This window comes from Enhydra lutris, unplaced genomic scaffold, assembly GCF_002288905.1.
Source record: "Enhydra lutris kenyoni isolate GAN:26980312 unplaced genomic scaffold, ASM228890v2 scaffoldscaffold35, whole genome shotgun sequence".
Classification (NCBI taxonomy): domain Eukaryota; kingdom Metazoa; phylum Chordata; class Mammalia; order Carnivora; family Mustelidae; genus Enhydra; species Enhydra lutris.
In genome coordinates this window covers 3,698,039-3,725,546 of record NW_019154119.1, presented here as the reverse complement: position 1 = coordinate 3,725,546, position 27,508 = coordinate 3,698,039, and the positions used below count along the sequence as shown (strand labels likewise).

General features: G+C 54.8%; 1 protein-coding gene across 2 annotated transcripts in view; it reads right to left on the bottom strand.

Annotated features, from left to right (window-relative positions):
- The window catches only part of LOC111154044 (adenylate cyclase 3), a 78,624-nt gene that overhangs the window by 21,857 nt on the left and 29,259 nt on the right, over nt 1-27,508 (bottom strand). For both annotated transcript variants that reach the window (XM_022513399.1, XM_022513398.1), the window contains exon 3: nt 19,053-19,202. In XM_022513399.1, coding sequence (XP_022369107.1) covers nt 19,053-19,202 — 150 coding nt within the window. The remainder of the gene's footprint in view (nt 1-19,052; nt 19,203-27,508) is intronic.

Genomic DNA, 27,508 nt, shown 5'->3' with positions numbered 1-27,508 from the left:
CACAGGACCACAGAGACACGGGGGCTGTGGGTCCTGGTGGGCACAGGAGTGGGGGACCCCGCCTTCCACAAGGGCCTGGGAGGATGCGGGTCCCACTGGCTCTTGTTCTCTGTTGTGTTCAGCGGACCCCGAGGCCAGAGGCCCCAGCCCTGTGTATTAAACACACCTTCTCTGGGGCACGAGAACCATGGTGTGGAGGTTCTGCTCTTCTCCCCGGAGTGAGGCAGCCAAGAGCCCCTCGGGAGCCCGGGCCTGTGCCCCCATGAGGCAGAGGGCTGGGGCCTCACCTGCTCTGGGAGAAGATGGCTGTGTGGTAGGGGCAGCCCCTCCCTTATGCTCCCACGACTGTCTGCAGACCAGAGCCCTGGCCCACTCACCCCTGCACCACAGGAAGTCCCTCTCACCTGTCCCTCCTTCTTGTGGCGAATCACACCCTAAGGACCAGGTGGGCCCTCGGCCCAGCGTGCGGGGCACGGCTCTTGCCTGAAGCACCACAGCCATTACCGCCTTTCTCCCATTTCCACAGCCATGTGGCTCCCACAGCTAACCACCCCTCGGGACGCGCCATTGCTGAGGAATGAGGGGCCAAAATCAGCCCGGTGTGCCCTGCCGTGGCTCCCCCCGAGCCCAGGAAGGAGCACGGGGCACAGTTCCTGTGCCCGCTGCCCACGCGTGGTGAGGGACCTTTGGAAACCGGACTGACCCCAGGCAGGAGCAAGCACTCAGCTAGGGCAGAACGGGGGCCACAAGGGGGTTTTCCGGACAAGCCAGAGACCTGGGGCCCTGCCAGCTCTCAGGGCGGCCTGGGGGTGGGGGGGGAGCTGCTGGAGTCTGGAGGGGTGAAGGTGGCGAGCGCTGGGGCAGGAATCCGGGCTGGTAGGGACGGGAGCACGTGGCCAGGAAGAGTTTGGGCTCTGGGCCCCACAGCCCAGCTCAGGTCCCGCCACTGAGACACACGGGGTGACACCACACAACTCTCACTGTCCCTGGCCTTGGTTTCCTCATCCGTAAAGCAGGAGGAAAAGTGACTCCTCACCGTAGGGCATGAAGGACAGTGCCTGTATACAGTAAGCACTCAATACACTGCAGCTGTTATGTCACCTGAGGAGAAGTGCTCCTGAGGGTGTGGAGACAGCAGGTGTCTCAGAAAGACGAGGACTAAAATCCTTTGGGCCTTGAAGCTGGCCACAGGTTTATGAGAGGTTAAGAGTCCCAGTGGGGTGTCCAGGGTGAGAAGAACGTCCTTGGGGTCACTTGGCCAGGCCTAGGAACTCTGTCTGGTCCAGGCACAACAATGAAAGGGAACTGGCTCCCTCCTTCCATGCATGTCCCAGCCTTGCTCTCCCTCTGTCCCCCCATCCTCTCCAGGACCCCGCCACGTGTGTGTGCAGGTGCTCGCTAAGGGGAAGAAGAGGTAGACGTGTGAGGAGTGCGGGAGGGCCCACCACCCCAGGGAAGAGGGCACGCAGGTGTGTGCGCAGGGAGGGGTCGCGGGACACCAAGGATTAGGAAAGTCCCAGTGTTGAGCTGGACTCCCGGCCAATCTGCCTACCAGCCCCAACAGCCAGCACCCAGCACCCACAGGATCAGGCCTTTCCCACGTGCTCAGACCCCACCTCAGAGCCCCGCCCCTCCAGAAGAGCCTCTCTGGGCAACCTGGGAACCAGTCCAGTCCTGCGAGGTGCTCTGTGCCCCGGACCACAGTCCCAATTGCCCTAAAAACATAGCTAGGCCTCTACAGGGGAACAGGGCTACCCAGAGCAGCTGAGGGCTATGGCTTGGTCTCCCCAGCATAGAGGCAGAGCCTACTCTTCCTCAAACAGAAACTACTATATGTTTTGGAGTCATAAGAATGTTCCAGGCCTCTGGCCCACTAATGGCTCTCCTGGGAATTTTTCTAACAGATATAATCCATGAGAAGAGAAAGACATACATGCCAGAGAGACTTCAAGGCAACATTACTCACACTTGTGGAAAAGACCAGAAGGCCCAAATGCCCAGGAAGTGGCTCACTCAACTGGGACACATCCTTGAGATGAACCTCAGAAATCATCATAATGACAAGTGCCATGAGGCGAACACGACCAAAGGGAAAAAGACCCAACACCGTATTCTGAGGAGGCGATGGCAGACCCAGGTGTGGCCCTGAACCACGGCAGGAGAGCGTGTGCGAGAGAGAACAGGGTACTGCAACCTGACGGATGGAATCCAGAAAAAACGGGAGGTTTTTCAAAACCGCTATATGGTTATGCTGCCGCTGATTTTTCATGTACTTCTTAAACAGGAAATAAACACAAAACTTCCTGTTGACGCCAGCTGTGACCCTGACCCCACTTGGCTACAATGACCAGATGTCTTAGAAAGGGAAGGGCCCTGCAAGTCCACCGGGCTCGCTCCGGACGCCCACGTCCGCCTGGCTGTGAGCTGAGGAAGGAGACTGATGCCCAGGTTCGAAGCCAGGAGGGGACCCCCTCCCCACAGCACAAGAGGAAGGTAGCAGGGGTCCTCTCTGGGGGCCGAGTGACAGAACGATCCCCCCAGGCTGGTTTCTGTCTCTAGTTCTCAAGTCTCGCCACTCCCCAGGCAGATGGACACTACTGGCCAATATCAACACCGTCCCTCTTTGCTAAAACTTCCTCACTTCCCCTGTATTTTCCTGTGTGTGTAATTCTGCTTCCATTTTGACCAAACCAAACCATGGAGGGGATAAATGGTTTCCCCCAGGTTCCTCAGAGTCAGTGACAGATCCAGAACCAGAACCCAGGGCTCCTGGACCGAGAGAACTGGTGGGATCTTCTTTTTCACCAAAGGATGTGCTTTTGACACAGCAATTCTCTCATCCAAATTGGACGCTATTTTGCTGCAAATATGAAGGAACATGACGTACCCAAATCTTCCCTAGTAAGGACCTGACAATGCTGTTCTAGAAACCCGTATGAGGACTCTCCCATGGGTGAGGCACCGGAATGTCCTTTCTGTGCTGCCCCGTGCTCGTGGAGTTGAGCTGGGACGTCCGGCCACTCCTGACGTGGGTCCTCCTTGCAGAAGCAGACCCACCCGACACCTCTGTGGCTGCCTCAGCACGGAGGCCCAGCAGCAGACCAGACCCTTTTTTTTTTTTTTTTTAAAGATTTTATTTATTTATTTGACAGACAAAGATCACAAGTAGGCAGAGAGGCAGGCAGAGAGAGGAAGGGAAGCAGGCTCCCTGCTCAGCAGAGAGCCCGATTCGGGACTCGATCCCAGGACCCTGGGACCATGACCTGAGCCGAAGGCAGAGGCCTAACCCACCGAGCCACCCAGGCGCCCCAGACCAGACCCTTCTGGGACTCAGGGAGAGCAGGTCAGGGCTCATGGTAGCTGCTGGCATTCCTTCTGATGGGTCAGCAGAGGAGAGGAGACAGGTGCTACTGAGGGAGACTCCTGGCTCTCCATGACAGACCCCGGCAGGCCACAGTGACCTCCCTCAGCCTCTGTACGCCCTCCTCACAGGCTGAGGGGAGGAGAGAGGGGCCAATACCATGAGGCCTGGTCTCGGTGACTGGCCGTGGACCCTGAATGTAACCAAGAGGGCCAAATGTGAGGGCCAAATGCTGAGTCACCCTACAGCTGTGACAGAGGCCAGCTGTGGGGGCCCCAGAAGGCCTCCACCATGACACATGCGCAGCATGAGGCCACCCAACTGCCCGCAAGGGGCCCAGTAAGGTTAATGGGGGAAATGTGGCATCGTTTGACACCGCTACCCGTAAGAGCAGAAATCTATGGCAAATCCCTGGACGTCTGGGCTCCGGGAGGTCCCTGCTTCCAACGAACCCATCCCTCAGGACCTCAGGCCCCATAGCCCCGTCTGGCCCTCTGAGTGGCAGCCTCAAGCATCACCCGAGGCCGCTTCCTCATGAGGCCCAGATGCCCTCAGGTAACTCTCGACCACATTAAGGTTTGGAAGTGCCCCTTCAAAAGCCTTCGAGGAAAGAGTTCCTCAAAGAAACTGTTCACCTGGGCCCTCATCGGGGAGGGACCACACGGCACAGGAGCCTGAGGCCAGGGATCAGAGGTGGGCTGAGGGGCTGAGAAGCCACCCAGAGGCGACACGGAACAACCTTCAGGCCTGAGCGTGTGGAGAAGGAACGGCGCTTGCCTGGAGGTTCCCACGACAGGAAGCTGGAGAGGGAAGGCTTTGGGGAACTGTCACTTCTAGAGCAAGAAAAATGTTCTACAAGTCAAAGTAGTTCAAACAAGGAATATGCTGCCTGGAGAGCTAGTGAGCTCTGGTCCCGGGCGCCGGGTGAGGAGGCTGCGGGAGGGGGCCAACCACAGCATGGTCCAGGGGACAGGGACATGCCAGACTCATCAGGCCGAGGCCAGGGGCCCTGCCACATGGGTCCACGCAGAGAGATGGGAAGGTGGGCAGTTGCCTCACGTGGTCTCTCCCCAGTCCCGCTGTGCTTTGTGGGCTGTCCTAGAAATGCGCACCAAGTCAAGGCCTTGACCTGCTCTGGGAAAAGAACCAAAGGAAGCAAAAGAACGAACAAGCCCTGAAAGTTTCTAGCAGACTTTCTGGGTACCCAGATCCCACGGAGAAGAACCAGAGCCCGCCCTGGGCACTGTGTGGAGGTGGGGTGGGGTGGCGACGGCCTGGGGTGCAGCGTGTGTCCCGGGCCCGGGCAGGGATCTGTAAACAGGTATTTGCCGCACTGCTCAGGTGGGCCGTGAACCCCTGACAGGGACAGGTGGTCCGTATGGCCTCCACCACGCTCTGGGAAGGAACCAATCGCGTCCCCTTCTCCTCAGCAGTGACTCAGGCCAGGCCTCGCCTTTGTGAGGCTCAGGACTGAGTCAGAAGCAGGAGGCCCGTGCTACCCCCGGGGGTCCTGGGGTGGCACTCGGGAGTGGATTACAGCATGTGGCCTGCAGGGATGTGAATACCTGAGCTTGGCTGATGAGCGGCTAAGTTTCTACAACATCCTTGTCAAGGGGCGGAGGGAGGGAGGGAGACTTAAAACGGAGAGAGAAATCAGCAGCGCCCGGTAGCTGGGGGCATCTGCACCAAGACGTGTGCGGCGTCTGCACCGAGCAAGCACAGAGTCTGTCTGCATGCTGTGTCCCTGTGCACACCCGTGTGTGTCCTCGGTGTGTGTCGTGCGCGCGCGCACACCTCACTACAACCCATCACAGGCTGTGAGCACACGCACAGCTGTCCACAAGCACATCTGCTCTGGGCCTAATTTCTCCAGATTCTTGGAGCTCCCAGGCCACTTGAAAGCCAAAGAAACGTCCAAGGACCACAACAGGTGCCCATCCTGTCCTGACCAGCTGAGCAGAGGAGGCAGCACAAGGAAAGAAACAAGGAGCGGGAGGACCCGGCCGGCCCCGGGAGGCCAGAGCCCATACAGCTCACCTCTCCCCAATGAGAGGGCGAAGGGTCACGACGCGTGAAATCGGGAAACTCCCGAGCTGCCATGTGCCCGGGGCGTGCAGCCACCATATAGACGAGGGACCCGCACGGGCTGCCCCATCCAAAGACACGGTCACCATGTCCCTCAAAGAACAGTCACTGGTCGTCTCTGCAAGTCCCCAAGCTAAATGCCGGCAAGGTCAAAGGTAAACAGTCCTCCCGAGAGGTCCGACGGCCTGGGCACTCAGGTCCCCCCCAGTGACTGGTTTCATGGGGCCGGAGCGCTTTGCTGTCGTCAGCCAAGGGCTGTGGGCGTTCACAGGCAGCTCAAAGACTGGCATCTCTTGAAACAAGTCCCTCGAATGTGAAAACAGCATCCCCAGAGTCTCCCAAGTTGTCAGCTCGGAGAAGGAAGCAGCGTCATGCTTAATCTCAGAACGGGGGGCGCCAGACGAACAAGTCACCACCAGGCCGTGTCATCAGCGACAGTGCGGAAATCACACAGACCCAGGGGCAGCGCAGAACCCTGACCCTACTAGAGCGGGAGAGGGGACACTTGCCTGGACTCCTGTACGGTCTCCAGAGATGGGGGCCACCGTGCGGGCAAAGGGGACTGCCATCTCAGGAGACCGCCCTTTGGGCCCAGAGACAGCCACGTGTGTGGTGTCTGCAGCCCTCGCCCAGCGTGGTTGACACAGAGCAGGTGCTCCTTAGAGGTTTGGCAAGATAATGAGCTGTCAACTAGGAGCCATGGCCCAAGGGCCAAGCCGTCACCTTCGAGAACAGCACCACCTTTCTGCAATCAAACAAATGCTGTGTGGTCTGTGCTGTCCAAGATGGTAGCCACGAGCCACTTGTAGCCACTGGGCACGGGAGACGTGGCTGATACAACAGACGCACTGATGCTTAATTTTTAAATTTTAATTAATTTAAATGTACATGGCCACATATGACTAGTAACGTCCCTATCAGTGCAGTTCTAAACACCGTAGCAAGCAAGTGCGGCTGACGGGCCAACTCTGGGTAACAGAGAGCCAATGTCTGGAGGACCCAGAGGCCACATCTGTTGTCACTGGGAAAGACCTGCCGTGTCTGCGGTGGGAGCACAACCACGGGCTTCCGTCCTTGCTCAACCCACCCGGGCGTGAAGGTTCCAGCGAGTTTGACAGACCAGCTCTCCACCTGTGAGGGTCGTGGTGGTTTGGGTTCGCTCCCTTTGCTCCTCCCACTGGAGCAGTAAATCTTACCAGTGCTTTTCCCAAACACAGCTCCCCCCTTCTTTTACTCTCTGGGCCTCTGCTCGGCCCCAGCCCAGTTCTGGCTGGGCTTCCGGCCCCAGGCTCTCCCATGCAAGTGACGAGTGATGGGTGCTCTGGGGAGAACTCCGTCCGCCACGTGTCCTGCTTCACCTCTGCACTCAGCCCCCACTGACCCACTTCTGTCCTTCCACGTGGATCGGGACTCCATTTTCCCCAATGTGCACTGGCCAGCACCCACCCAGCTTCTTGAAAAGTCACCCAAGAATCCACACCCATCACGTTACAAATGCAAGTCTGAACACACATCTCCCAGCCCTTCTGACCCAGGCTGTCTGGTTGCCAACTTTCACTGGACTCCCCAGCTTGAGGTCCTGTCTTACAGGACCCCCCTCCTCACCCCTGGAGGGCCCCTCCAGAGGATGCAGATGCAGACCTGGCCCAGCCAGCCTCCCAAACATGCAGGCAGGGCACAGGATGAGCTGGGTGCCATCAATTCTCCTCCTAGATGTCAGAAAGACGGACTCTCCACCCCTCGCCGAAGCTGGGCCTCTCACCGTCCTCCCCCTCCAACTGCCTCCTGGCCCAAATCCTGACCGCCATCACGGACTCCCCCACTCTCCCACCTCCTGGGTCACTCAGCAGTGAATCCTGTTGGCTCTGCCTTCAAAACACATCCAGAATCGTTCCCCTCATCCCCTCCATCCTGGTCTGAGCCACTATCCTCTCTCCCCAAAATTACCGCATTGCTTCAAATTGGTCGCCCTGCTTCCACTGCTCACTCTTCTCCACCAGCAGCCAGATGGATCCATTTCAAACCTACCCCCCTCCAGTGTCTCCCATCTCCCTCAAGGGAAAGCAACGGTCCTTACAAGACCTTGCAGGACTGACCCCCACCCGCTCCCTGCCTCACCTCCTCCCTCTCTTCCCCTTACTTCTACTCTACCTGCAGCCACTGCCATGATGTCATGTGAACCTACCTCAGGGCCTTGGCACTTACTGCTTCCTCTCCCTAAACATTGTACAGCTCCCACCCTGACTTCCGGTCTCTGCTCAAATCTTATTTTATCTGAAAGCCTCCTATGCTCCGTCCCCTGCTTTGCCCACCACCTTCCTACCTGCTAATAGCATATGCTCATTTAATATTTGTCTCCCCACTAGAATCTGTTCTGCTTAAAACCACATCCCAGCGCCAAGGACAGGGCCCACAATATTCGTGTGATAAATGCTCTCTTTTAGACCTTTTAATAAGCTTACTCCATTCCCACTTCACAAAGAGGTTCCGAGGGCATAATTAACGGGCGCAAGGTCATGTGGCAAGTAAGAGGCTAGCGAGGATGTGAATGCAAGTCTGACTCCTGAGCCCTGTGCTCTCGTATCTTTCCATTTTCCAAGGCAGTCGGGTATACAAGTTTTTAAAGAGAACGTCCAAATTTTTAAGCATTACAAATGTTTTAAACTCCAGGCAAGGAGTTTAAAGCATTCCCAGAGTCTCCCAAGTTGTCAGCTCCGAGAAGGAAGCAGCGTCATGCTTAATCTCAGAACAGGGGGCACCAGACCAACAAGTCACCACCAGGCCGTGTCATCAGCGACAGCATCCCCTCTGCTTCAAAGGAAGCAGATCCCCACAGGCCAGGCGTGGTCCAGAGAAGACACCCGTGAAGCTGCCGGTACCCAGAACAGAGGCCCCGGCTGGGAGGGAGGCGCGTCACCTCTCTGCTGGGTTTGCCGGGACGATTCAAGGAGGTAATCCTGTAAAAACGCAGCCCAGGGCTCGACACAAAGTAACCTGCTAATAACTACCGCGTGATGAAACAAAACGTCAGGCCCCTGGCCAGAGAGAGGGTGGGGCTCAGCACAGCCCGGCCGCACGGGTCATGGACATGGATGGTAGTCGCTAAAACTGGGGACACACACGCAGCGGAGGTGGGCAGCACTGCAGCTCTGACCGCCACCACCCACTGCCCCCGGGCCACAGCTCAGGAGCCACGCAGCCCACACTCAGTCCTGGGCTGCCTGACCCAGCAGACGCCTGCCCGCCCCCGGGAGGCCCCATGGCTTGGGAAAAACCTGTCCTCTGTGGGCTCGTCCCTTGCATTATTTAAAACATGGATTTATTCTGCTAAGTCCTAAAACGTTAGAATGAAGAACGTTTTGTGAAATCCAAGGGGTGGGGGGTGGAGCCCACAGAAGCACGAATTCCTGCTTCACACCCCAGGCAACTCACCTTCTGGCTTTTCTCAAACCAAGATATGCTCGTGGCTGAAATGAAACTTAAAAATATCCGATACACTGGAAGTTCAGGTGGCCAGTATATTCGAGCCTGGTGCTGGGGTGCAGGGTCGTCTGTGGCTCTCTGGGGGTTGATGGGTCTGTCCCGCCCACATCAGGGGCTGATGGCACAGCAGCCTGGTCCTGGGCCACCACACGAGGAGCTAGAGGCACAGCTGCTGGGACCACGTTCCTCCCATCCCGCACCTGCCCCCCCGACCCCTGCCCGGCGGCTCCCCGGAAGACAGGTCCCCAGCCCCAACCTCACTGTTGCCAGGACAAGAGCCAGCCTGTTAAGGAGGGACACCAGATGCCCCAATCCCAGGGCAAGAGGTAGCTGGTCTCTCTCTGTGTGTCTTTCTTGCTCTATGTCTGTGTGTCTCTCTCCTGCCCTGACTTCCCTCTCCTCAACCAGCCTCTCGTGAGGCGTGGGCAGAGGTCAGTGAGGAGGGCCATTCCAGAAGACAAGCAGCGGAGCTTACGAAATGACAGCACTCCTGAGTCCCAAGCTCTGGGGCTCCCAGGAGAGAAGTCTGTGACTTTCCTGGTGAACAGGTGGTTCTTCCCTCCAAGACGTCAAGGCAGAAGGTCACCCCCTGGAGGAAAGACTCCAGCATGAAGAAGAAACGCCACCCCCTGGTCACAGTGACCCTGGGTGTTGGCTTTAAGTAGAAGGAAAAGCAGAGAGAAGGGGCTGTTCTGTCCTGCACATGCCCCCAGGGGCTACATGGAAACCACCCGCACCACGCTCCCCAGGGTGCCCCAGACAAAGATGACCTGGCCCCCCGGCCCTCCCTGAGGCCAGCGGATGCTTCTCTGACCTAGAATCAACCCTGCGCAGTCAGCCCTGGGCTCTCCCTCCTCCCTTCTGATGGGTGGGGTCCGGGGCAGTCCTCCCTTCCCTGAGTAAGGACAGGCCCGCCTGCCTACTAGAACATGGTCTAAAGGAAACGCTTGCCGCTGCCACATCCTGTCATCCCTTCATCCTCCCTGGCGTCCTCCTCCAACCTTGTCCCACTCCCTGGGAAGTTAATTCTGAGTGTGAGATCCAGAGAAGCTCGGAATCCTGTCGTCTGCACCTGGCGACGGGTGTGTGCTGCGCAGGTTTCCTGTCGGCCTGCCGTTGCCACACCGTGGTTGGGCCACTTAGCAACCCTCGAGGTCCCCAAGCACACCCTGGAGTATGGCCACACGGGAATACAGAAAAACAACGCCAGTCCTCCAGTCCTCTGGGCTCCCTGCTCTACCCTAACAGGCCCCTGGAGCTGGGGAGGCGGGAGCGAGGCCCCAAGTCCATCCTATGGCCCCGTGCCCCAGGCTGATGCAGGGGCTGCCTCCACAGTGGGACAGGTGCTCAGCAGAAAGAGTGCCCCATGCCTGCCAGAGGTGCCGTCCCAGAACTCCGGCTCCCGACGACCTCAGGGCAGTCAGGACCCCCCGACCCCATCCTGCAGACAGGAGACTGGGGTCAGGGAGGCTGCTGCAACTGGGCGACTAGAATCTGAGAACCCCCATCCCACTCCTTCTCACGACACGGACATGCCCACTTCGGTGTCAGAGCGGAAGGGGAAGCCTGCACACCAAGGCCCGGGGCTGCTCTGCACCTTCCAGAGGTGGGGGTGGGGGCGAGGGGGCCCACTGTCAGGGGTCACCTGCCACTACCAGCAGGATGCTGGCCATCCTCGTGAAGGAGAGTACGACCTCCCAGGTGACAGGGGCAAGGAAAACAGAATCAGAGGAACTGGGATGGGATCCCCTCAGCCAGGCTGAGGAAGGGGAGGAGGGCCAGAGAGGCCACCGTCCTGCTGGAGGCCGCCCAGCCGCCAGGGAGCTCCCCCATCGGTGCACACGCTGCTTCCCCCCCGGCAAGGCTTAGAAAACAAGATAAATACACGTCGACAAAATCCAAAGTGAGACATGAACCATGATATACTCAATTCTGAAATGAGGCCTCCTCTGCAAAGGATCTACTGAGCGTATTTTTAATTGGGAATTTTTCACCAAGGCATCTAAACTCTGTGAGGGACCACAGAGGCCCAGACCTCAGACAGCTCCTCGCACGGGAACCACAATCAAACCAGCTTCCCGGACTTTCTGCAGCCCTTTCTAGCATTTTCACATCTACGATCTCATTTTTTTTTTTTTTAAGATTTTATTTATTTATTTGACAGAGATCACGAGCAGGCAGAGAGGCAGGCAGAGAGAGGGGGAAGCAGGCTCCCTGCTGAGCAGAGAGCCCGATGCGATGTGGGGCTCTATCCCAGGACCCTAGGATCATGACCTGAGCTAACCTAAACCACTGAGCCACCCAAGTGCCCCTACAATCTCATTTTTATTCTCACCAGAGGTCCTCGTGGGAGGACAGCGATATGAGATTGCTGACCTTTCCTCCTCACCTGCACTCAGCCGACCTTCCCAGATGTCAGGTCGGCCCTGCCACCCAGGGAGGGAGGCAGCCGTGTCCCATCCTACCTGTGGTCCCTTCCCCAGCCAATGTCCCCAAGGCAGGAGCCGGCGCGACAGCAGCTAATAGCCTGAAAGGGCTTCACAGTCTCTAGACCCATCTCCATGTTCTTACTTCAGCAATTTCCAGACAACCCCATGACAATGGCATTATCTTTAATCTCACTTTTGCAGAAAAGTGAAGACCAAACAGGCAGAGTGCCAACATCACAAGGCGAGGAGGTGGGAAAGCCGGGTCTCACTTCTCCCCAGAAAATGCTGGAGGAAGTAACGGACACAAATCTCAGGGCCAAGTTCATCAGTGGGACCCGCCTGTGGTGCAGGCTTCAGATCCTGGGGTCGGTCCCAGGGAGAGGCGCACACAGAACGGCAGGTGTGTGCGAGGACCTCAGGACTCAGTCCTGACGGGCAAGGAAAGCAACCAGCTGCTCGGGGCTGGTCTGACGCTCACGCAGTGCCTTTCTGTGCGGTTTTGAAGATCAGGCTTGGGTATGGGGTTTTCTTTCAGAGTGATGAACATGTTTTAGAACTAGATATGGTGCCTGCACAGCCTTGGGAATGTGTTCAACGGCACCCTTTTGTATGGTTAACTCGATGGTACAAGAATTTCACCTCCATAAAAAGGAAAAAAGAAAAAAAAGCAAAATTTGGAAAGTTCTAAGACCTTTTCTAGCAGAGAACTTATCACATTGTAGTTTTTAAGGGTTTTTTTTTAAGATTTTATTTATTTATTTGACAGAGAGAGAGAGACGGCGAGAGAGGGAACACAAGCAGGGGTAGTGGGAGAGGGAGAAGCAGGCTTCCCACTGAGCAGAGAGCCCGATGCAGAGCTCCATCCCAGGACCCTGCGATCGTGACCTGAGCCGAAGGCAGACGTCCAAGACTGAGCCACCCAGCCACGCCTAAAGTTATTTTTAAATATTTCCCAAACACCCAAAGGATGGGAAGTTTGGGTGGTCTTTTCTACGCTTCTCTCTATCTTCAGATTTTTATCCAACAACAACCATCTGATAGGAGACAGCCCAGGTGCACCGTGCAAAATAGACTCTCCGTTCGGCATCCACAGTACCCATGTGACGCAGGCGTCCACGCTCGGACAGCTGGTTCTTAGCCACTATGCTTACCAGCTATCTACAAGAATAACATGTTACTTCTATAATCAGGAAAACATGCTGAGGACACTCTCAAAACACAGAGGAAGAAAAAAAGACTGGTAGGGATAATCCTCTATCAGTGTTTTTTTTCTTTATACTTGTCTGCATTTACCAAATAGTCTACAATGTATGCTAAAATATACAGAACAGGAAAGCTTTTCCCAGCCTCAGTCTACCCGGCCCATGACTTGAGCCAAATGAGTCCTCAGCAGGAAAGAGCTCACGGGACGCCATGACCTCCTTGGGGCCCCCGCCCTGCCACTGGGTTTTTCAAACAGGCATTTCTGGAGGAGCTGCTGTGACCCCATATCAAAGCAGCATTTTCTCAATAAACAAGAAAGATTTAACCGCCCAAGTGCATTCTTGTTCACTGCTGGGAGGAGTGTAAATTCTTTGAACCCCTATATGAGACAGTTCAGTAATATTTCTCCACATTAACCATGAATGTGCCTGGTTTCCTAAAAAATGAGAACTACTACCTAGAACTACCACATGAGCCGTTAATTCTACCTCTGGGTTTACACCCCAAAGAATCGAGAGCAGAGAGTCAAACAGGTCAGCGTCCACCCGTGTTCACAGCAGCACGATTCCCCACAGCTGGGAAGGGAAACAACCCAACTGGACATCCGCAAACGAGGGGATACACAGATGTGGTGTGTACAGGCAACAGAACATTACTGGGCCTTGAAAGGGAAGGACGTCCCGCCACGTGTGGCACCACAGATCAATTCTGAAGACGTTGTGCAAAGAATGAGAAGCTGGTCACAGACGGACGTGATGCCACCGATGAGCGGTACCGAGAAAAGGGAAACTCGTAGAGACAGAAAGTAGGAGGGTGGCAGCCAGTGGAAAGGAAGAGGGAGCAGCTAGTGTTTCATGGCCACAGAGTTTCGGTCTGAGATGATAAAAAAGTTCTGGAAATGAAAAGCAGTGAAGGTTGCACACAACACCATGAACTCAATGCCACTGAGAACAGTACACTTGGAAGCCCAGTTAAGTAAACATTACTTCTCGATCACGGAATATGATATAGTCGTTTACAAGGATAAGGCAATGCAATGTCACCGCAGAACCCTCTAGAAGACAGCAGGTAAAAGACCTGGGGCGGGAGAGGGGTATACTACTTGCCTGTGTGTGCAAAGTCTGTGCCCCAGATTTGGAAGTAACTGGAATCCTGAAAGGGTCTATAAGACATGACGGTGGCGGTCTGAGGGATGGTGAAGTGGATGGCCATGCAGGGAAACTTACTTTCCACGGAATAACCTTTTTCACACCTTCATAATTTTATACCATGTACACTTTGAGCTACTTAAAATTTAACTTCAAGGCATTGAAGAGGACGTCCAACTTTTGCTTCTTGCTATTATAGAGGTGCTTACACCAGATCAACGCTTCAGCCAAGACCAACCAGAAATGCTGGATAAGACAGCTATCTGAAGACCATGGGAAACCACACAGGGAGCTAGAATGAGAAGGGACAAGGTTCTGAGGGCAGGGAAACACATTTCAGTGAGGCCAACACACTCTGCCCCTTTTTGTCCTTGAGGCCAGGGTTTGGAGGCCGGCCAGAGAGCGAGAGCTATATGCTTTCGAGGGGCTGGAGAGACAAGGATTGCTGAGCTAGGATTCCAAGGCGGGACAGAGGGGCGAGGTCCTGGAGAGGAGAGAGCCTTTCTCTACACACACCTTCTTGAAGCATCTGCCGACCCCCAAGCTACAGGAGGTGAGAGAGACCGAGAACCCAAGCAGAAAGTGACAGCAGAGAGGCTGAAGTCAAAGGGGAGTCTGGGCAGTCTCTCAGTGCTGGGAGTTCAGGGCCCCTCAAGAGTGGAACCAACCTTTGACTTAAAACCCCTGAAGGACTCTTTCCCAAGAGGAGGCACAAAGAGAAACCTGCTCTCAGACCAAAACCCAGCCCTAAATCTTCTCGTCCCCACGCTGGACCAAGATGAGCTGCAAGAGAAGTAAATCCTCTCAGGAGAAACATATTCACCACAGCCATGACTACTCTCTGTACATGACATTGAGCATTTAATTTATCCAGCATTTAAAAAAAAAAAAAAGTCCAGAATGCCACAAGAGGCAGAAGTCAATAGGGAAAAACCAAAAATCAAGAGGGAAAGGCAGACCCATTGGTCTGTCAGACATCACAGTTGTCAGAGCCTTTAAAATGTTCCATATGTTCCAAAGAATAGATGACAACACACAGAACTTAACTGGAGAACTGGAATCTGTTCTGTTTTGTTTTGCTTTAAATCAAGTGGAAGTTCTAGAAATGAAAAAATAGTGAAATTAAGAATTCAACAGAGGAGCTCAAGCATCGATTTAATAAAGCAGATAAAAGGATTCGTAACCCAGAAGTTAGGTCAGTAAAAATATTCAGTCTGGAGCCCAGAAAAAAAAAAAAAAAAAAAAAAAAAAAAAAGATGATTCAGGGAATAAAAAAAGAGAGAGAGAGATTCATGGAACATGGTAAAAATGTCTAATAAGGACACCTAGAGTCCTGGAAGGAAAGGACAGAATGAAGCAAAAAGATACTGGCTGAAAATTTCAAAACTGACGAAAAACCTCAAGCCATCAATTCAAGGAGTTCTTTAAATACCAGGCAGAGCAGCTGTAAAGAAAAGTGCTAAGCTCATCCTTAGGAAACTGTGGACACCAAAGAAAACTGTAAAAGCAACCAGAGGGAAAAACTACTGCATTACTTCAAGAGAAGCAGTGTGTGTCTGACAGCTGGCATTTCAACGAAAATAGTGGAAGCCACAGGATATCGGAAAGACACCTTCAAAGGGCTCAGAGTAAAGCAGAGTCAACCTAGAATTCTCCCTCTGAGAACTGAACTTGAAAACTGAAAGCAAAATGGACACATTTCTAGGCAATTAGAAATGGAGAGAATTTACCACCGAAAGACATTCAAGAAAAGTGACACTAAAGGGAATTCTTCAAGAAGATGGAAGCACAAAAAAGAAGAAACAAGAGAGCATCTGAGAGGGCCGAACGGGGGCAAGTGTGCGCACTGGCTATTTGCTGCGGGAAGATGCGGTCATACCATCTGATGGGGCTTCAGATATATGTGGAGTTAAAATATATTACAATTGCCAGAAAGTCTGGGGGAGGGGGAATTGAGCGTTGTGAGGTCCTTGCACTGTGACCGAAAAGGTAAAAGTACTAGTTTGGAGTAGATGAAAATGCACGATTGACACGTACCGACATTATGGCATTGTTGAAAGATAGTTTGATGCATTTTGCAAAATACATGTCATCCTTAAGAGCATCAAAGTCAATAAAAAAATGCAACATCAAAAATAAAGTTCCGACAGATTCGAAAGGACTGAAATCATACAGAGTATGTTCTCTGACTGTACCAGAAGTAAACTAAAAATCAGTAATGAAAAAATGACCTTAAAAATTCCCTGGATCTTTGCAAATTAATTAATGTCCTCTCAAATAGCCTGTGGATCAAAGATACCTCAATGGAAATTAAGACATATCAAAATTTGTAGAAGAAAGCGAAAACAAGTAATGAGGGAAATCTATAGCATCTGGTGCATGTTTTAGAAAATAAAAACGCTAAAATTAATTTGCTAAATTCCCTCTTGAGAAGGTAAAAAAGAACATGATGTTAACCCTGAAGAAAGCAGAAGAAAATCAAAGTCAAAAACAACTAATTATAGAAGTGTACAAAAAAAGCAACAAAAAGGTGGTTCACCAAAAAGGCCTAAACATTAATAAACCTCAATAAGACAGATTAAGGACAAATAAAAAACAGAAGGTACAAACTACCAACACCAATAATGAAAAAGGAACATCACTACAAATCCCACAAAGATAGAGAATAAACATGTCAAAAATGCGATATATATATATATATATGAAATGGATGAGTTCCTGAAAAAAACAAAAGCATTCTATAACTCACACAAAAAACCAAAAAACCAAAAACTTTGTACTTGTGAAGGAAACGGAGTGTCATAAAGGAAACTCCTGAGCCACGGGGCCTCACTGGTTAGTCCTTTTAATCCTGTGAAGGACCCGTACATTCTTCAAGCTCTCCCAGGTTAAAAAAAAAGGAAACACTTTTCAAATTAGTTCCTAAGTCCAGCACAACCACGATGCCCAAACCTGCCAAGGACATGGGAGGAAAGCAAAAATGCAAGCCGCTCTCTTTCATGCATGGCCACAAGGGTCCTAAGGGAAACATGAGCCAACCGCAAGGCACAGTGGTGCTGTGGGGCTGCAGAATTCTGCCCCTCCTGAAGGGGACAGTGCTTTCCTCATTTCCAAGGGATTCACGCATGTTATCCCATCTTCACCAAAGGTTTTATTCTCATGTACGCTTCACACATAGGGAAACTGAGGCCCAAAAGGGGTAAGATGCTGTCCCAAGGTCACACCGGGGCTAGAGCTGGGCGAGCCAAATTCATTCCACGTGATGGGCATTTACAGGCACCTGTGTTGTCCCAGCTTGGCCTGGGGATGTAGGTTTGTGTGTCTCCTCCCCTCCCCCCCACCTCCCTTCTGCCTCCCTGGACCTCCCACTCTTGCAACCAGGGTCTGCTCTGCGGTTGCGGCCCTGGGCAGGCAACAACGTGGAACAGCAGTGTGGCCCGGACAGGCTGCAGCGCCCCCTGGCTGCCACGCGGCATGCGGGAATCTAGAGCGCGTGGTCCCCAGGCTCCTGACACTGACCCTGCCTGGAGGGGACATCAGAAAATGCCCAAGCACTGTGTGGCCCGTGCACTGCAGCCTGATCAGCAGCATGTCCAAGCTCTACAGGCTACTCCCGCCGGGTTCTTACCTGCAGGGAACCCCACAAGTAACAACACTTCTGCTTTGCAGACGAGGACAGCGAGGCTGCGAGAGGTGGGCAGCTTGTCCAAATTATCTCTACGGAGGATAACAGATCCAGGGGAGACACAGGACCTTCCCCAGCACCCCAGGAGCAGCCCCCCCACCCAGGCACTGTGGGCTGTGACTGAAGATGTCCTGGGTTATGCCAATTACACGCTGTGAGACAGACAAGATGAACAGGGATGCTGGAAACTGCACAAGTTCTAGGGACAAAAACTCCTGACCTAGCTGAGCGGGGACACAGCGGTTTTTAACATCGACAACCCAGTGGGATGCCCCCACAGTAGAAGAGAGGAGATGCGAAGATAGACAAGACAGCATAAAAGCCAGAAACTGAAAAACACCTTTCAAGAGACTCCATAAAGCCGGTACAGCGGGATTCTTTACGTCCAAGCAAGCAGGAGCAGCTCCTGGGGAAACACGGGATACAGGGATGGGAGAAGGAGACACACACAGTGAGCTGCTCAGCTTGAACTTGGCCCTTTGTGGTAATGGAGGCTGGGGAGACTTCTCTTCTAAAACCTGTCTTCTGAAGAAGCTGGCCCCCAGGCCCAGCTCAGAAGCTTCTAGCAATCCCTGGTAAACAGACAAAACACATCCTCGGGACTCAGCCAACGACTCAGTGTGTGCCTTTGAAGAGCACCATCGAGAGAGGGTGAGGCCCGCCCACGGGGCTCCCCAGCAAGCCTTCCAGAATGGCCCCCCAAAACTATGTCTCTGTCCACCTGAGTGGCAGGGTCTGTGAAAACACAATTTCAGCGAATCCAGAGCCAAGAGCACCACCTGAGCCCAAAATGACATGGTTCCCAGCCCAGAGAATCCTGTATTTTCAACCTATTGAGTCTGTTAGGGGGAAACAAATCTATGGGTAACAGGAAGGTGGCAGATGTAACTTCTGCAGACCTTCGAGAGGCATTTGAGATGAACCCAGACCAGAAACTATTTAAACGACTGAATCACATGAGAACCGGGTGGGTCAGGCTGGAGTAAAGCCAGTAAACAGACAGCGGGGACAGCAGGCACTTCTCTCCACGGAAAAATGTAAACAGCGGGGTCCCCCGGGTTTGGGCTGGTTGTACTTCTTCATCAATGACTTAGAAGGAGAAGGAAATAGGAAACTGCCCTGAGCCCAAAGGAAACTGAGCACCCTGGGTGGAGGGGAGCAGGCTGGGGGGCCTCACGGGCAAGGCCCCCAGCTACGGCTGGGCCCACCGCAGCAGCAGAGACCCCAGCGCCGGCCAGCCCGTGGCAGGTGCACACAGCCAGTGGGCCAGAGAACCAGAAAGGGCAGCAGAGGAGATGAAGCCCCGGGGGGAAAAGTATTCAAAAGAAACACAGAACTTTTTAGCCTGTGAGAGGAACACAGGAAGTCTCCGGTGACTGCTTGGGTCGATGCAGTTCTTTACAAAGTTTTAAATTACAGGGGAAAAAACACAGACAGAGGGGAGGTTTAGGTCAAGCACGGAGGAGGAGAGAGGAGGGAGGTTCCAGCGAGAGAAACTCCCTGACGTCAGGAGGAGCTCTCTGGGGGCAAGAGGCCGGGGAGGCTGCCAACCCCTGACCCTGGCAGTGAACTCTGGCCACCCCACCCCCGCCGGGTCCCGCCCTGGTCCACCCCCCCACCCCAGCTCCAGGCTGGAGGCCACCCCGAAGGAGACTCGCCTGCTGCTGGCTCTGCTCCTCCAGGTTCATCTTCACCTCCAGCGACTGGCGGGCCTCCAGGAAGGCCTTGCGGTGCTTGCGGTCCGCCATGTAGTAGGACATGATGCCCACGACGATGGCGCACAGGTAGAGGAAGACATTGGCCAGGATCTGTGCCCCGAGGAGAGAAAAGGACAATGATGAAGGCGTCAGCTCAGAAGGAGGGACGGAGGGGAGGTGGCGCAGGGGTAACAAAAATTAACTCCCAAGCTGCACGGTGCCCATGGGGGACCCCAGCAAGCCTATTTGGCTCCTGGGAACAGACCCTGCCCCATTTGCCACCGGTGGGTGAGGCCCAGGCCTGGAAGACTGGTTGAGGGGCTGTTCGCCCCTCCTGCTTCACACCACACTAAACTGGCCAATCCTGTCCACCTGTGAGGTCCCTCCGCTACCCAGTTTGTTCATTCATTCATTCATTCATTCACATACTCATTTGTTCAACCAGCACTTGCTGAGGATGTAGTAGGTGCCCTTAGCTGCTGTACTGATTAGCAGGGCTGGAGAGGGTCCAACCCCCAGATCCACCAGCCAGGAGCGTATGACTCTAAAAGCTGCAGGTTGTATGGAAGGTCACAAGGGACAGGCAGCCACCCCGGGCCGACCCGCAGTCATCACGAGACCTTACATGTGGGCTGCAGGCGTGGAGGGGGCTGGGCTTCACATGCACCCCCTTAGCCAGCCCACCTGCCACTCCCAGTACCTGGGTGCCATGAGGAAGCTACGGGAAGGGGAAAGGGCAACTGTGGGGCCAGACTCCTGCTCTGCAAGCTCAGTACAGTGGCACAAAGGCCTCCTTGGGGCATTGAGAGTCTATTCCTCCCTCCTTGGCCCCCTGCAGGCTCCCCCTGGTGCCTGTGGTCCCCAGCCTTCCACAGGCTACTGGGATCGCAGACCTGACTGCCCAGAGGCAACCTTGGCTCTGGACCCGAACATACAAACCACATCCGATTTCCTAGTGCTTGTGCAAATGGCCACGGCCTTTGACCCTGACTGGGTCCCATCTAGGGCTGGCCCAGGTTCTCGCTCTACCGCTTCTCCAGCTCCCACGAGACCCATTTCCAGGTTGGGCTCCTCCCACGTCCCCTGGGAGGGCGGCTCACATCCTCCCCACCTGGGCTCCCCGATTCCCGCCAGGGGAGGCCTGACCCCTTCTCTGAAGGGTGTGGCTCTTCAGGCAGAAGTTTGTAACTGAGATGTGGGTAGGGTGACAAAGGTTCTTCATTTCTGACCCCTCGGAGAGAAAAGTTCTCCTAGTGAAGTATCATGTTTTCCGAATTTTCTGAATAGGTGATAAATGCAGGAACATCAATTTTAGATTCTTGAACAAGATGGTTTAATAGAATAAGAGAGGTTAACTCTGACGTGAATGTCCTGGGGACTCTCAGTTGTGCCATATTCCTACTTCTGTTTCACCAGGGCTGATCAGTCCCCAGCAGAACGTTCCTGCAGGCCTGGGCACTCAGCAAAGGCCTGCTGAGTAGTGAACTTGTTAGTAGGTGACGTGTGTGTTGCTACTGGTCATCAAACGCAGATGTCCCAAGCTCCTTCAGTGGCTGGTTCCAGCAACTACCATCTTACTGTGTTTTTGGGTCTGGGCAGCCCCCACCACCCACACCATTCATGCGGCGGGGGCAACTTCAAAGTCCCGTGGGACGCCTCCTGCTCTTCTGCTCGGGCATGACAGACCCGTCTCACCTGAGCACTCAGTATCCGTATGGCCGCAGGCTACTTACTAAATACCCAAGAGTCCAAAGAGCCACCGGTTTCTGTTGGGTCCAAGCAAATCACACAGACCATGCTGAATCTGAAAGCCAGTCTGGGCCTGAGGTCCGGCACCTTCTACCAGCCCAGAGGCTACCTGTATTTCCAAGGCAGTATAGCTTTGGACATCTGCCCAGCCCCAAGTTCATGGTACAGGAAGCCAGTCAACAAGGTCTGGCTGTACCTCACACATCCTCATCAAGAGGTCGCACTTTGCCAGAGCCCACGCGGGGTCCAGATACAGGAGTCACCAAGGCCGAGGGTCTCCAGCCTTACAGGGCTCTGGGTCCTAGAGGTCAAGGGAGTAGCTGCACATCAGGAGTCACATGTCTGGTCCTCATAGCTACCAGTGTCCATGACTCCGAACCAGAGGCCCCAGACAAGGCAAGCTTCCCTGGGGCCATAGGCTCGTCTTATGTCCCAGCCACAACTAGCCTAGGCTGCCATACCGGGCCAGGGACAGAGCTTCATGCTCAGGGGTCTCTTTGCCCCGCAACAGGCTCAGCCCAACCACCTGGCATGGTGGATGGAACAGACTCTGTGAAGCGTACTTCGCTGAGGCTGTGTCAGGATTATTGTTGTCATGACCCATCGGGCTGCCCCCTGAGAAAATCACACCCGCTCTGCAGACAGTCAGCAAGTACAGTGGGAAAGCCTCAGACCAACCCCCACCAAAGATGGTTATCCAAGGAGCAAAACAAGATTCAGGCTCGGCTCGCACTTGGTGACCATTTGCATGGAGCCGCACTCCCTTCCTCGAACCATGCCTATTTTAAAATAGGCTCCCCTTCTGCCTTCCACTGTAGGTGCAGACAACAAGTGTAGAAGGCGGACTGGCCAGAGGCGCTGCCCCTCGCTGGACGGGCATCCCGCTAGTTCAGGTACCTTCTTCTGAGCCCCTGCTTTGCCATCTATGAGCTGAGGGGTGAGCTAACTCCTCTCGAATGTTCCTGCCGTCCTGACCCCATCTGGCCCTCATCAGGCTGCACTTGGGAGGGTGAAGGTTGGGCCTGGAGAGGACCCACTCAGAAAGGCCAGAGGGAGGAGAGAAGGCAAGGACGGGTCGTTCACTGAGTCTTGTCCCCGGAGCACCCCGAATCGCAGAGGGTGCGGCCCACCCCTTCTTGACCTGCGCTCTCAGCTCACATGTGCAGGGACATGGAGGCAAATGGCCATGACTGGGTCACACACTGGAGACTCATGTGGATCCTGCAGGTCCCTCCCATGCCAGGGAATTCTTTCCTGGCCTCCCGGGGAGCTTATTCCTTCCTAGAGAATTCTCCCAGGAGTCCCAGGTTGTGGGATTCTCAGAGCTCCCTCAGTTCTCTAAACTTGCCTCGACAAAAGAAAGGGTCCTCAGGGTTGCTGTTGCTCTGTTCCAACCCAATCCCTCTGTTCCATGCAGCCACAGCTCCAAGGCTTGGAAGGAGCTCGGCAGTCCCCCCGTGCCAGGCAGCAAGTGGTGGGAGGATAGCCAGGGCCCTACAGGTGACTCTCTGCCTCCAGGTCCAGGCCATGAATCAGATCAGGCAATGCTGCTAAGCCAAGGAGACTCCAGCCGGGAAGCCAGGGTCCACTAGGGAGGAGGAAGGTTCGGGAGTGAGGAGATGCTGCTCTGCTCATGGGGGAGGCTCTCAACATGTAAAACACACAGCAACACAGTCACCTGGGTAATGGCTGCCCAGCCGGCTCCACCCCGGGGAGGTGGGGGGAGCTCAGGGGTGGGACAGGGTGGGCAGAGGTCTGCCAACGCTGCTGGGTGATCCTGCTGTGTGGCCTGCTGTGTGCCCAGGGCCAGAAACCTCTTCTCATTCTCAGCCCAGCATGGTGCGGGCATCAAGGAGTCCGCAGGGACTGAGACACTGTCCCTGCCCCCAGGGCCGCCGCTGGCAGGAGGTGGCCCCGGTCCAGGGAGGACAAGGTAGGGTAAGCAGGGAGGCTGTCATCTCTCTAAAACACACTGATGAGTCCTGCATCCACTATAGGTTAAGAACTGTAGACCCAAGGAAAACTTGAACCCCAGTGAGCACCTGAACCGTGTCTCTCATGTGACCGGGACAAACGGGCGTCTCCAAGCTGAGCCCTGAGCCCTTCTGTCTTACAGTAAGTCCTGGGGCGCCTTCCCCTCATGCCAGGGTAAGGGGGGAGGGTCTCCTTTTCAGGACTCCTCTCCTCCCTACAGGGCTGCCTTCACCCACCCCCAGCTACACCTGGCCTACCCAGCAGGCCCCTGCTTCTCCCCAAGAGCCCTGCTCAGCCCCCATCCCTCCTGGAGGCCTCCCCCCGCCTCCCCCTGTGCTCCCCAGACCCACCTGAGAGATAGTGCAACCACGTCACAACTCACCCCCCCGCCCCGACCCCTTCAGCCTCTGGTCAGCCGAGTGGAAACCATCACAGACCTGACCTCCCAGCCTCGGGATCTCCCTGGGAGCCAGCCCTCGAGTCAATATCCCCTCCATGCACCCCACGCCTTTCCCACCCCACCCCAGACTCAGAACAGAGGAACAAGCCTTGGTCACTTCCCTGGGGACCATGCAGGCCAGGACAGCAGGGGAGACCGTCCCCTGCAGGAAATATCCAGAAGCGAAGGCTGAGCCTGCAAAGAGTGCCAACAGAGGCCAGGCAGGTGGGGAGGGTCACACTGGGTGAGGGAGGTGTTGCACAGCTTCAGGAAGTCGCCAGTCTTGGAAACAAAGACCGGCTTGGACACCGCACTCGGCGACCCCTGAGCATGGCAGCATGCTCCGGGAGGCTTCTCCTCTCCATCACTGTCAACACGGGCTGCCCTGGGGCGCTCCAGGGGCAGAGTTCGCACACAGGACACATGACCCTGGGAACAGACGGGGAAGATGTTCCCAGCCTGGGCAGGCCCATGGGAGCCCTGATGCGTGGCCTCTGGCTCTGGAGGGGATGAGGGATGGGGTTCAGGCAGGGGACCGTGGTGCCACCGTGAGCCTGTTCCACTGGATGCCCCACACTAGGCTTCAGACTCGGGGTGATTCCCCCGCACAGCAAGCCTGAGAAGTCCCGTTCTGGGGTGCCATCAAGGTCACCTCTTCTTATCCCAGTGGTCCCCTTTCTCCAGTGAAAGAGACTGGGCCTCAGTCTCAGTGCAAAAGAACTGTTTGTTTTTTTTAATGTGAGATTTTTTTAAACAATGAGGAGAATGAATGAATCTCCCAAGTGGGCAAACATTCAGAAGACAGCTTCATCTAACCCATGACAGCCGGATGGAGTATCTGTAATACCCCAGCTCCGAGACGCAGCCGTGAGAAAATTCCTTCACAAAATCCTTCCCCTTGGAATCTGATGAATCACAAAATCCTGCACATTTCTAACAGTCCCCGGGGACACGGGGCCAGGCAAAACAGGGCTTAAAAAAAGAAGTCATCCTATCCGAGGAGGGCTGGTGCCTCCCTTGCCTAGGCTGGCCCCTCCCCATGGGCTCATTCCAGCCTGGAGATTCCAGAACACTCTAGAACTGGGGAGAAGAAACCCAGAGAGAGAAAGCCACTCTGGGGAATCAACATCCTTGCCAGCTGCCCTCAGAGACCTTATGATGCTCTGTGTCGGGGGAAGACCACATTGGAGCCTCTGTTCATTAAAACTAACTTAGATGTTTTGGAAAAAAAAAAAATCTCCAAGGAGCTATAGGGCAGGAAGGAGCGAGGGAGCAGGCCCCTCTGTAGGTAACCAGGCTCCCCAACCCAAGGAAGCCAGGCCAGAGCCTGTGGTGGTCCCATACAGTGCCCGAGAGACACCCCCCTCTCTAGCTCACTGCAGACCACAGGTGGTCCTCATCAGTCAGGTCCCTGCTATGTCCCCTCTTCGCAGAGACCTACCCTGACGACCCCCCCGACTCTAACATTTTCCTGTTTTAGACCCTGCAGAGAAGTACCTGCACTTCCCATTCCCTGATCTTCTTATTTGTCCGCTTACTCTGTTTACTTCACGAGAAAGCCAGCGCCCAGGGGACAGGGCTCTGTTTCTGTTTCCCTGCCAATTCTCCAGCCCTGGGACGGTGAGTCCACACGGGAAGGCCGGTGCCCGCTGGATGAATGCGTGGCAGAGAGAGGTCGGGCTGTATGGCTTGGAGCAAGTCCCTTCCCCTCCCTGAGACTGAGAGGTGGCTCAGTCTCCCCGGTGGCCCTGAAGGCTCCTCCACAAGATCAAAACAGAGGTCACGTGCAAGACCACCCGGTCCAGGGCCGAGCACAGAGCAGGCGCTGAGTGACTGGGAAATCAGTCCCTCCTGACGATACTGTAACAGTTTGCTCAGAGCCTCCACGTTCACTATCCTCATTTGTCACAACGAGTAAAGTTCCTATTCTCATTTTATGGAAGACACTTGGATTCAGAGGCATGAGGCAACAAGGCTGTGGTCTCCTGACGGTGCTGATGCTAGAGCCAGATCTCTTTCCTCTTCTGTCCCCACTCCAAGCACAGAGTTCAAGTTTCAAGACATTAATAAAAACCTGCCCCCAACCCAGGAGACTGAACATTAGAAGGCAGACTGACCAGATCTGTACTGCCCGGGAACTGGTCCACTGCTGGCCTCGCCCCGACGAGCCAGCACAGGACCCGAGCAGGAGTCCAGGACCTGCCCTGCGTTACTCAGCTGAGTTGTGATCAGGCTCAGCAGAGGCTGGGTGGAGTCTGAGGCACCTGCGGCCCATGGGGAGCACAGAACCCAGAAAGGACAACGGGGGCCACTCTCATGCTAAGCATCACTGTGCCAAGAGATGTCCGGGGTCTCCAGTAAATACAACCCTACTCCGCGCCATTCAAGGTTTGAGCCTTGGGGTACCACTGAGCTGTCCTTCCGAGCTGGGCATTTGTCAAGTTTCCACCAGGGGCCTCAAAACAAGAGGACCTCTAGAAGCTTCCATCTAGTTTTATAGCTTGGGCATGCCTCTGCTAAAAAACATTCAATGTCTACCCTCTTCCAAAATAAAAATGACTTCTAGAACAGGCATCCAGTCAACCTGACATGTTACAAGAGGTCTTTCATGATCCACTGGGTTGCCAGAACAGTCTCTCAGGTTGTGCACTGCACAACCCCAGGGGCACCACTCTGCAGACTCTGACCTGACAGCTCCCCTGCAGGTGTGGAACATGGCATTCCTAACAACTGGGTTCTAGTATCACTTATTTATTCTACCTGGCTGCTGCCCGCTGTGCTCCCCTCACCCGAGCCACACTGATCCTCTCTTCAATCTTCCAATAAGATAGGCTATGGTTGGGTGCCTGGGTGGCTCAGTGGGTTAAGCCGCTGCCTTCGGCTCAGGTCATGATCTCAGGGTCCTGGGATCGAGTCCCACATCGTGCTCTCTGCTCAGCAGGGAGCCTGCTTCCCTCTCTCTCTCTCTCTCTGCCTGCCTCTCTGTCTACTTGTGATCTCTCTCTGTCAAATAAATAAATAAAAATCTTTAAAAAAAAAAAAAAAGATAGGCTATGGTTGGGGCTCTACAGCTCTAACCAGAACATCCTGCCTCTGCTCCGCCTGTGGAGGGCCACATGAGACGACCCTCCAGCGTAACCTGGCTCAAACTCCCAGCACATACCTGTTATTGTTACAGTCCCAAGACCCAGCTCCAACACCACCACCCCCATTCCCCAAACAGAACTATTCATTCATTCATTCATTCACTCATTCAAAGGTTTTATGAATGCCCACCCTGTGCCAGGGAGATGCTTGGCATGTCTCAGTGAACACAGCAGAGGCAGTCCCAGCTATCAGGAGTGGATGTTCTGGCGACAGTAGATAGAAAACATAATTCAACAACAAGAGGGTCAGAGCTCAGCAGAGAATAGAGATGATGGAGTGATGGGCAGCTGCTTTGGATCAGAAGGCGAGGGAGCCGGCGGGCCCCATTCTTGACTCCCCCGGACGAGCACCGTACAGCCGCACCCTCACTGAGACTCCTCCCAATTATGGATTCTGACCTTGGGATCCGTTCTGGCCCAAACGGACCTCAGCGCGGATGACGCGAGCGAATGCTGAGACACGCCCGCACGTGCTCTCGCGTTTCCGCTGTTGCCATGAGAACAGTAAGCATGGAGACGCGCGGGGATCCAGAACGAGGGACCCGCGGGAGCCCCGCAAAACCCAAGCTACGCCTGGAGCCCAGCCCAGCTGAACGCAGCCCCAGTCGGCCACGCGCTGTCCACGCTGCATTCGTGCGAGTGAGGAACGTGGGGCTGCGAGCCACTCGGGGTTGGGAGGGTCGTTAGCGCATGCGGTCCTGAAGCAGGAGCCTCGAAGCTGAGATATGAATGACAAAAAAGACCCCGCTACGGGAAAACTCAGAAGAAAGAGCATCCTGGCTGGAGAACACATGCCTCTTTTCCACCGGACGCCCCCACTGTACCTTCTGCTGCTTCTCCCTGCCCGAGACACAGCAAAGTCCCCAAGGGCAGGGGACGTCTCTCGCTTCTGCGGCAGCCTCCGGGGCCGGCACAGTCACCGGCACAGAGCACAATGAATGGCAAGAGAAGGCAGGCCAGAGAAGGGTCACCCTCCCCTGACATGTTCCCCTCCGTAAGAGAGCCAAAATGAGGAAAAGGCTAGGGCTGGGGGCGGTCCAGCCTGCCGGGGGCCAGGCAGCAGTGCATCTGGGGACATGTCTGACCGCAGTGACAAGGAGACACAGGGC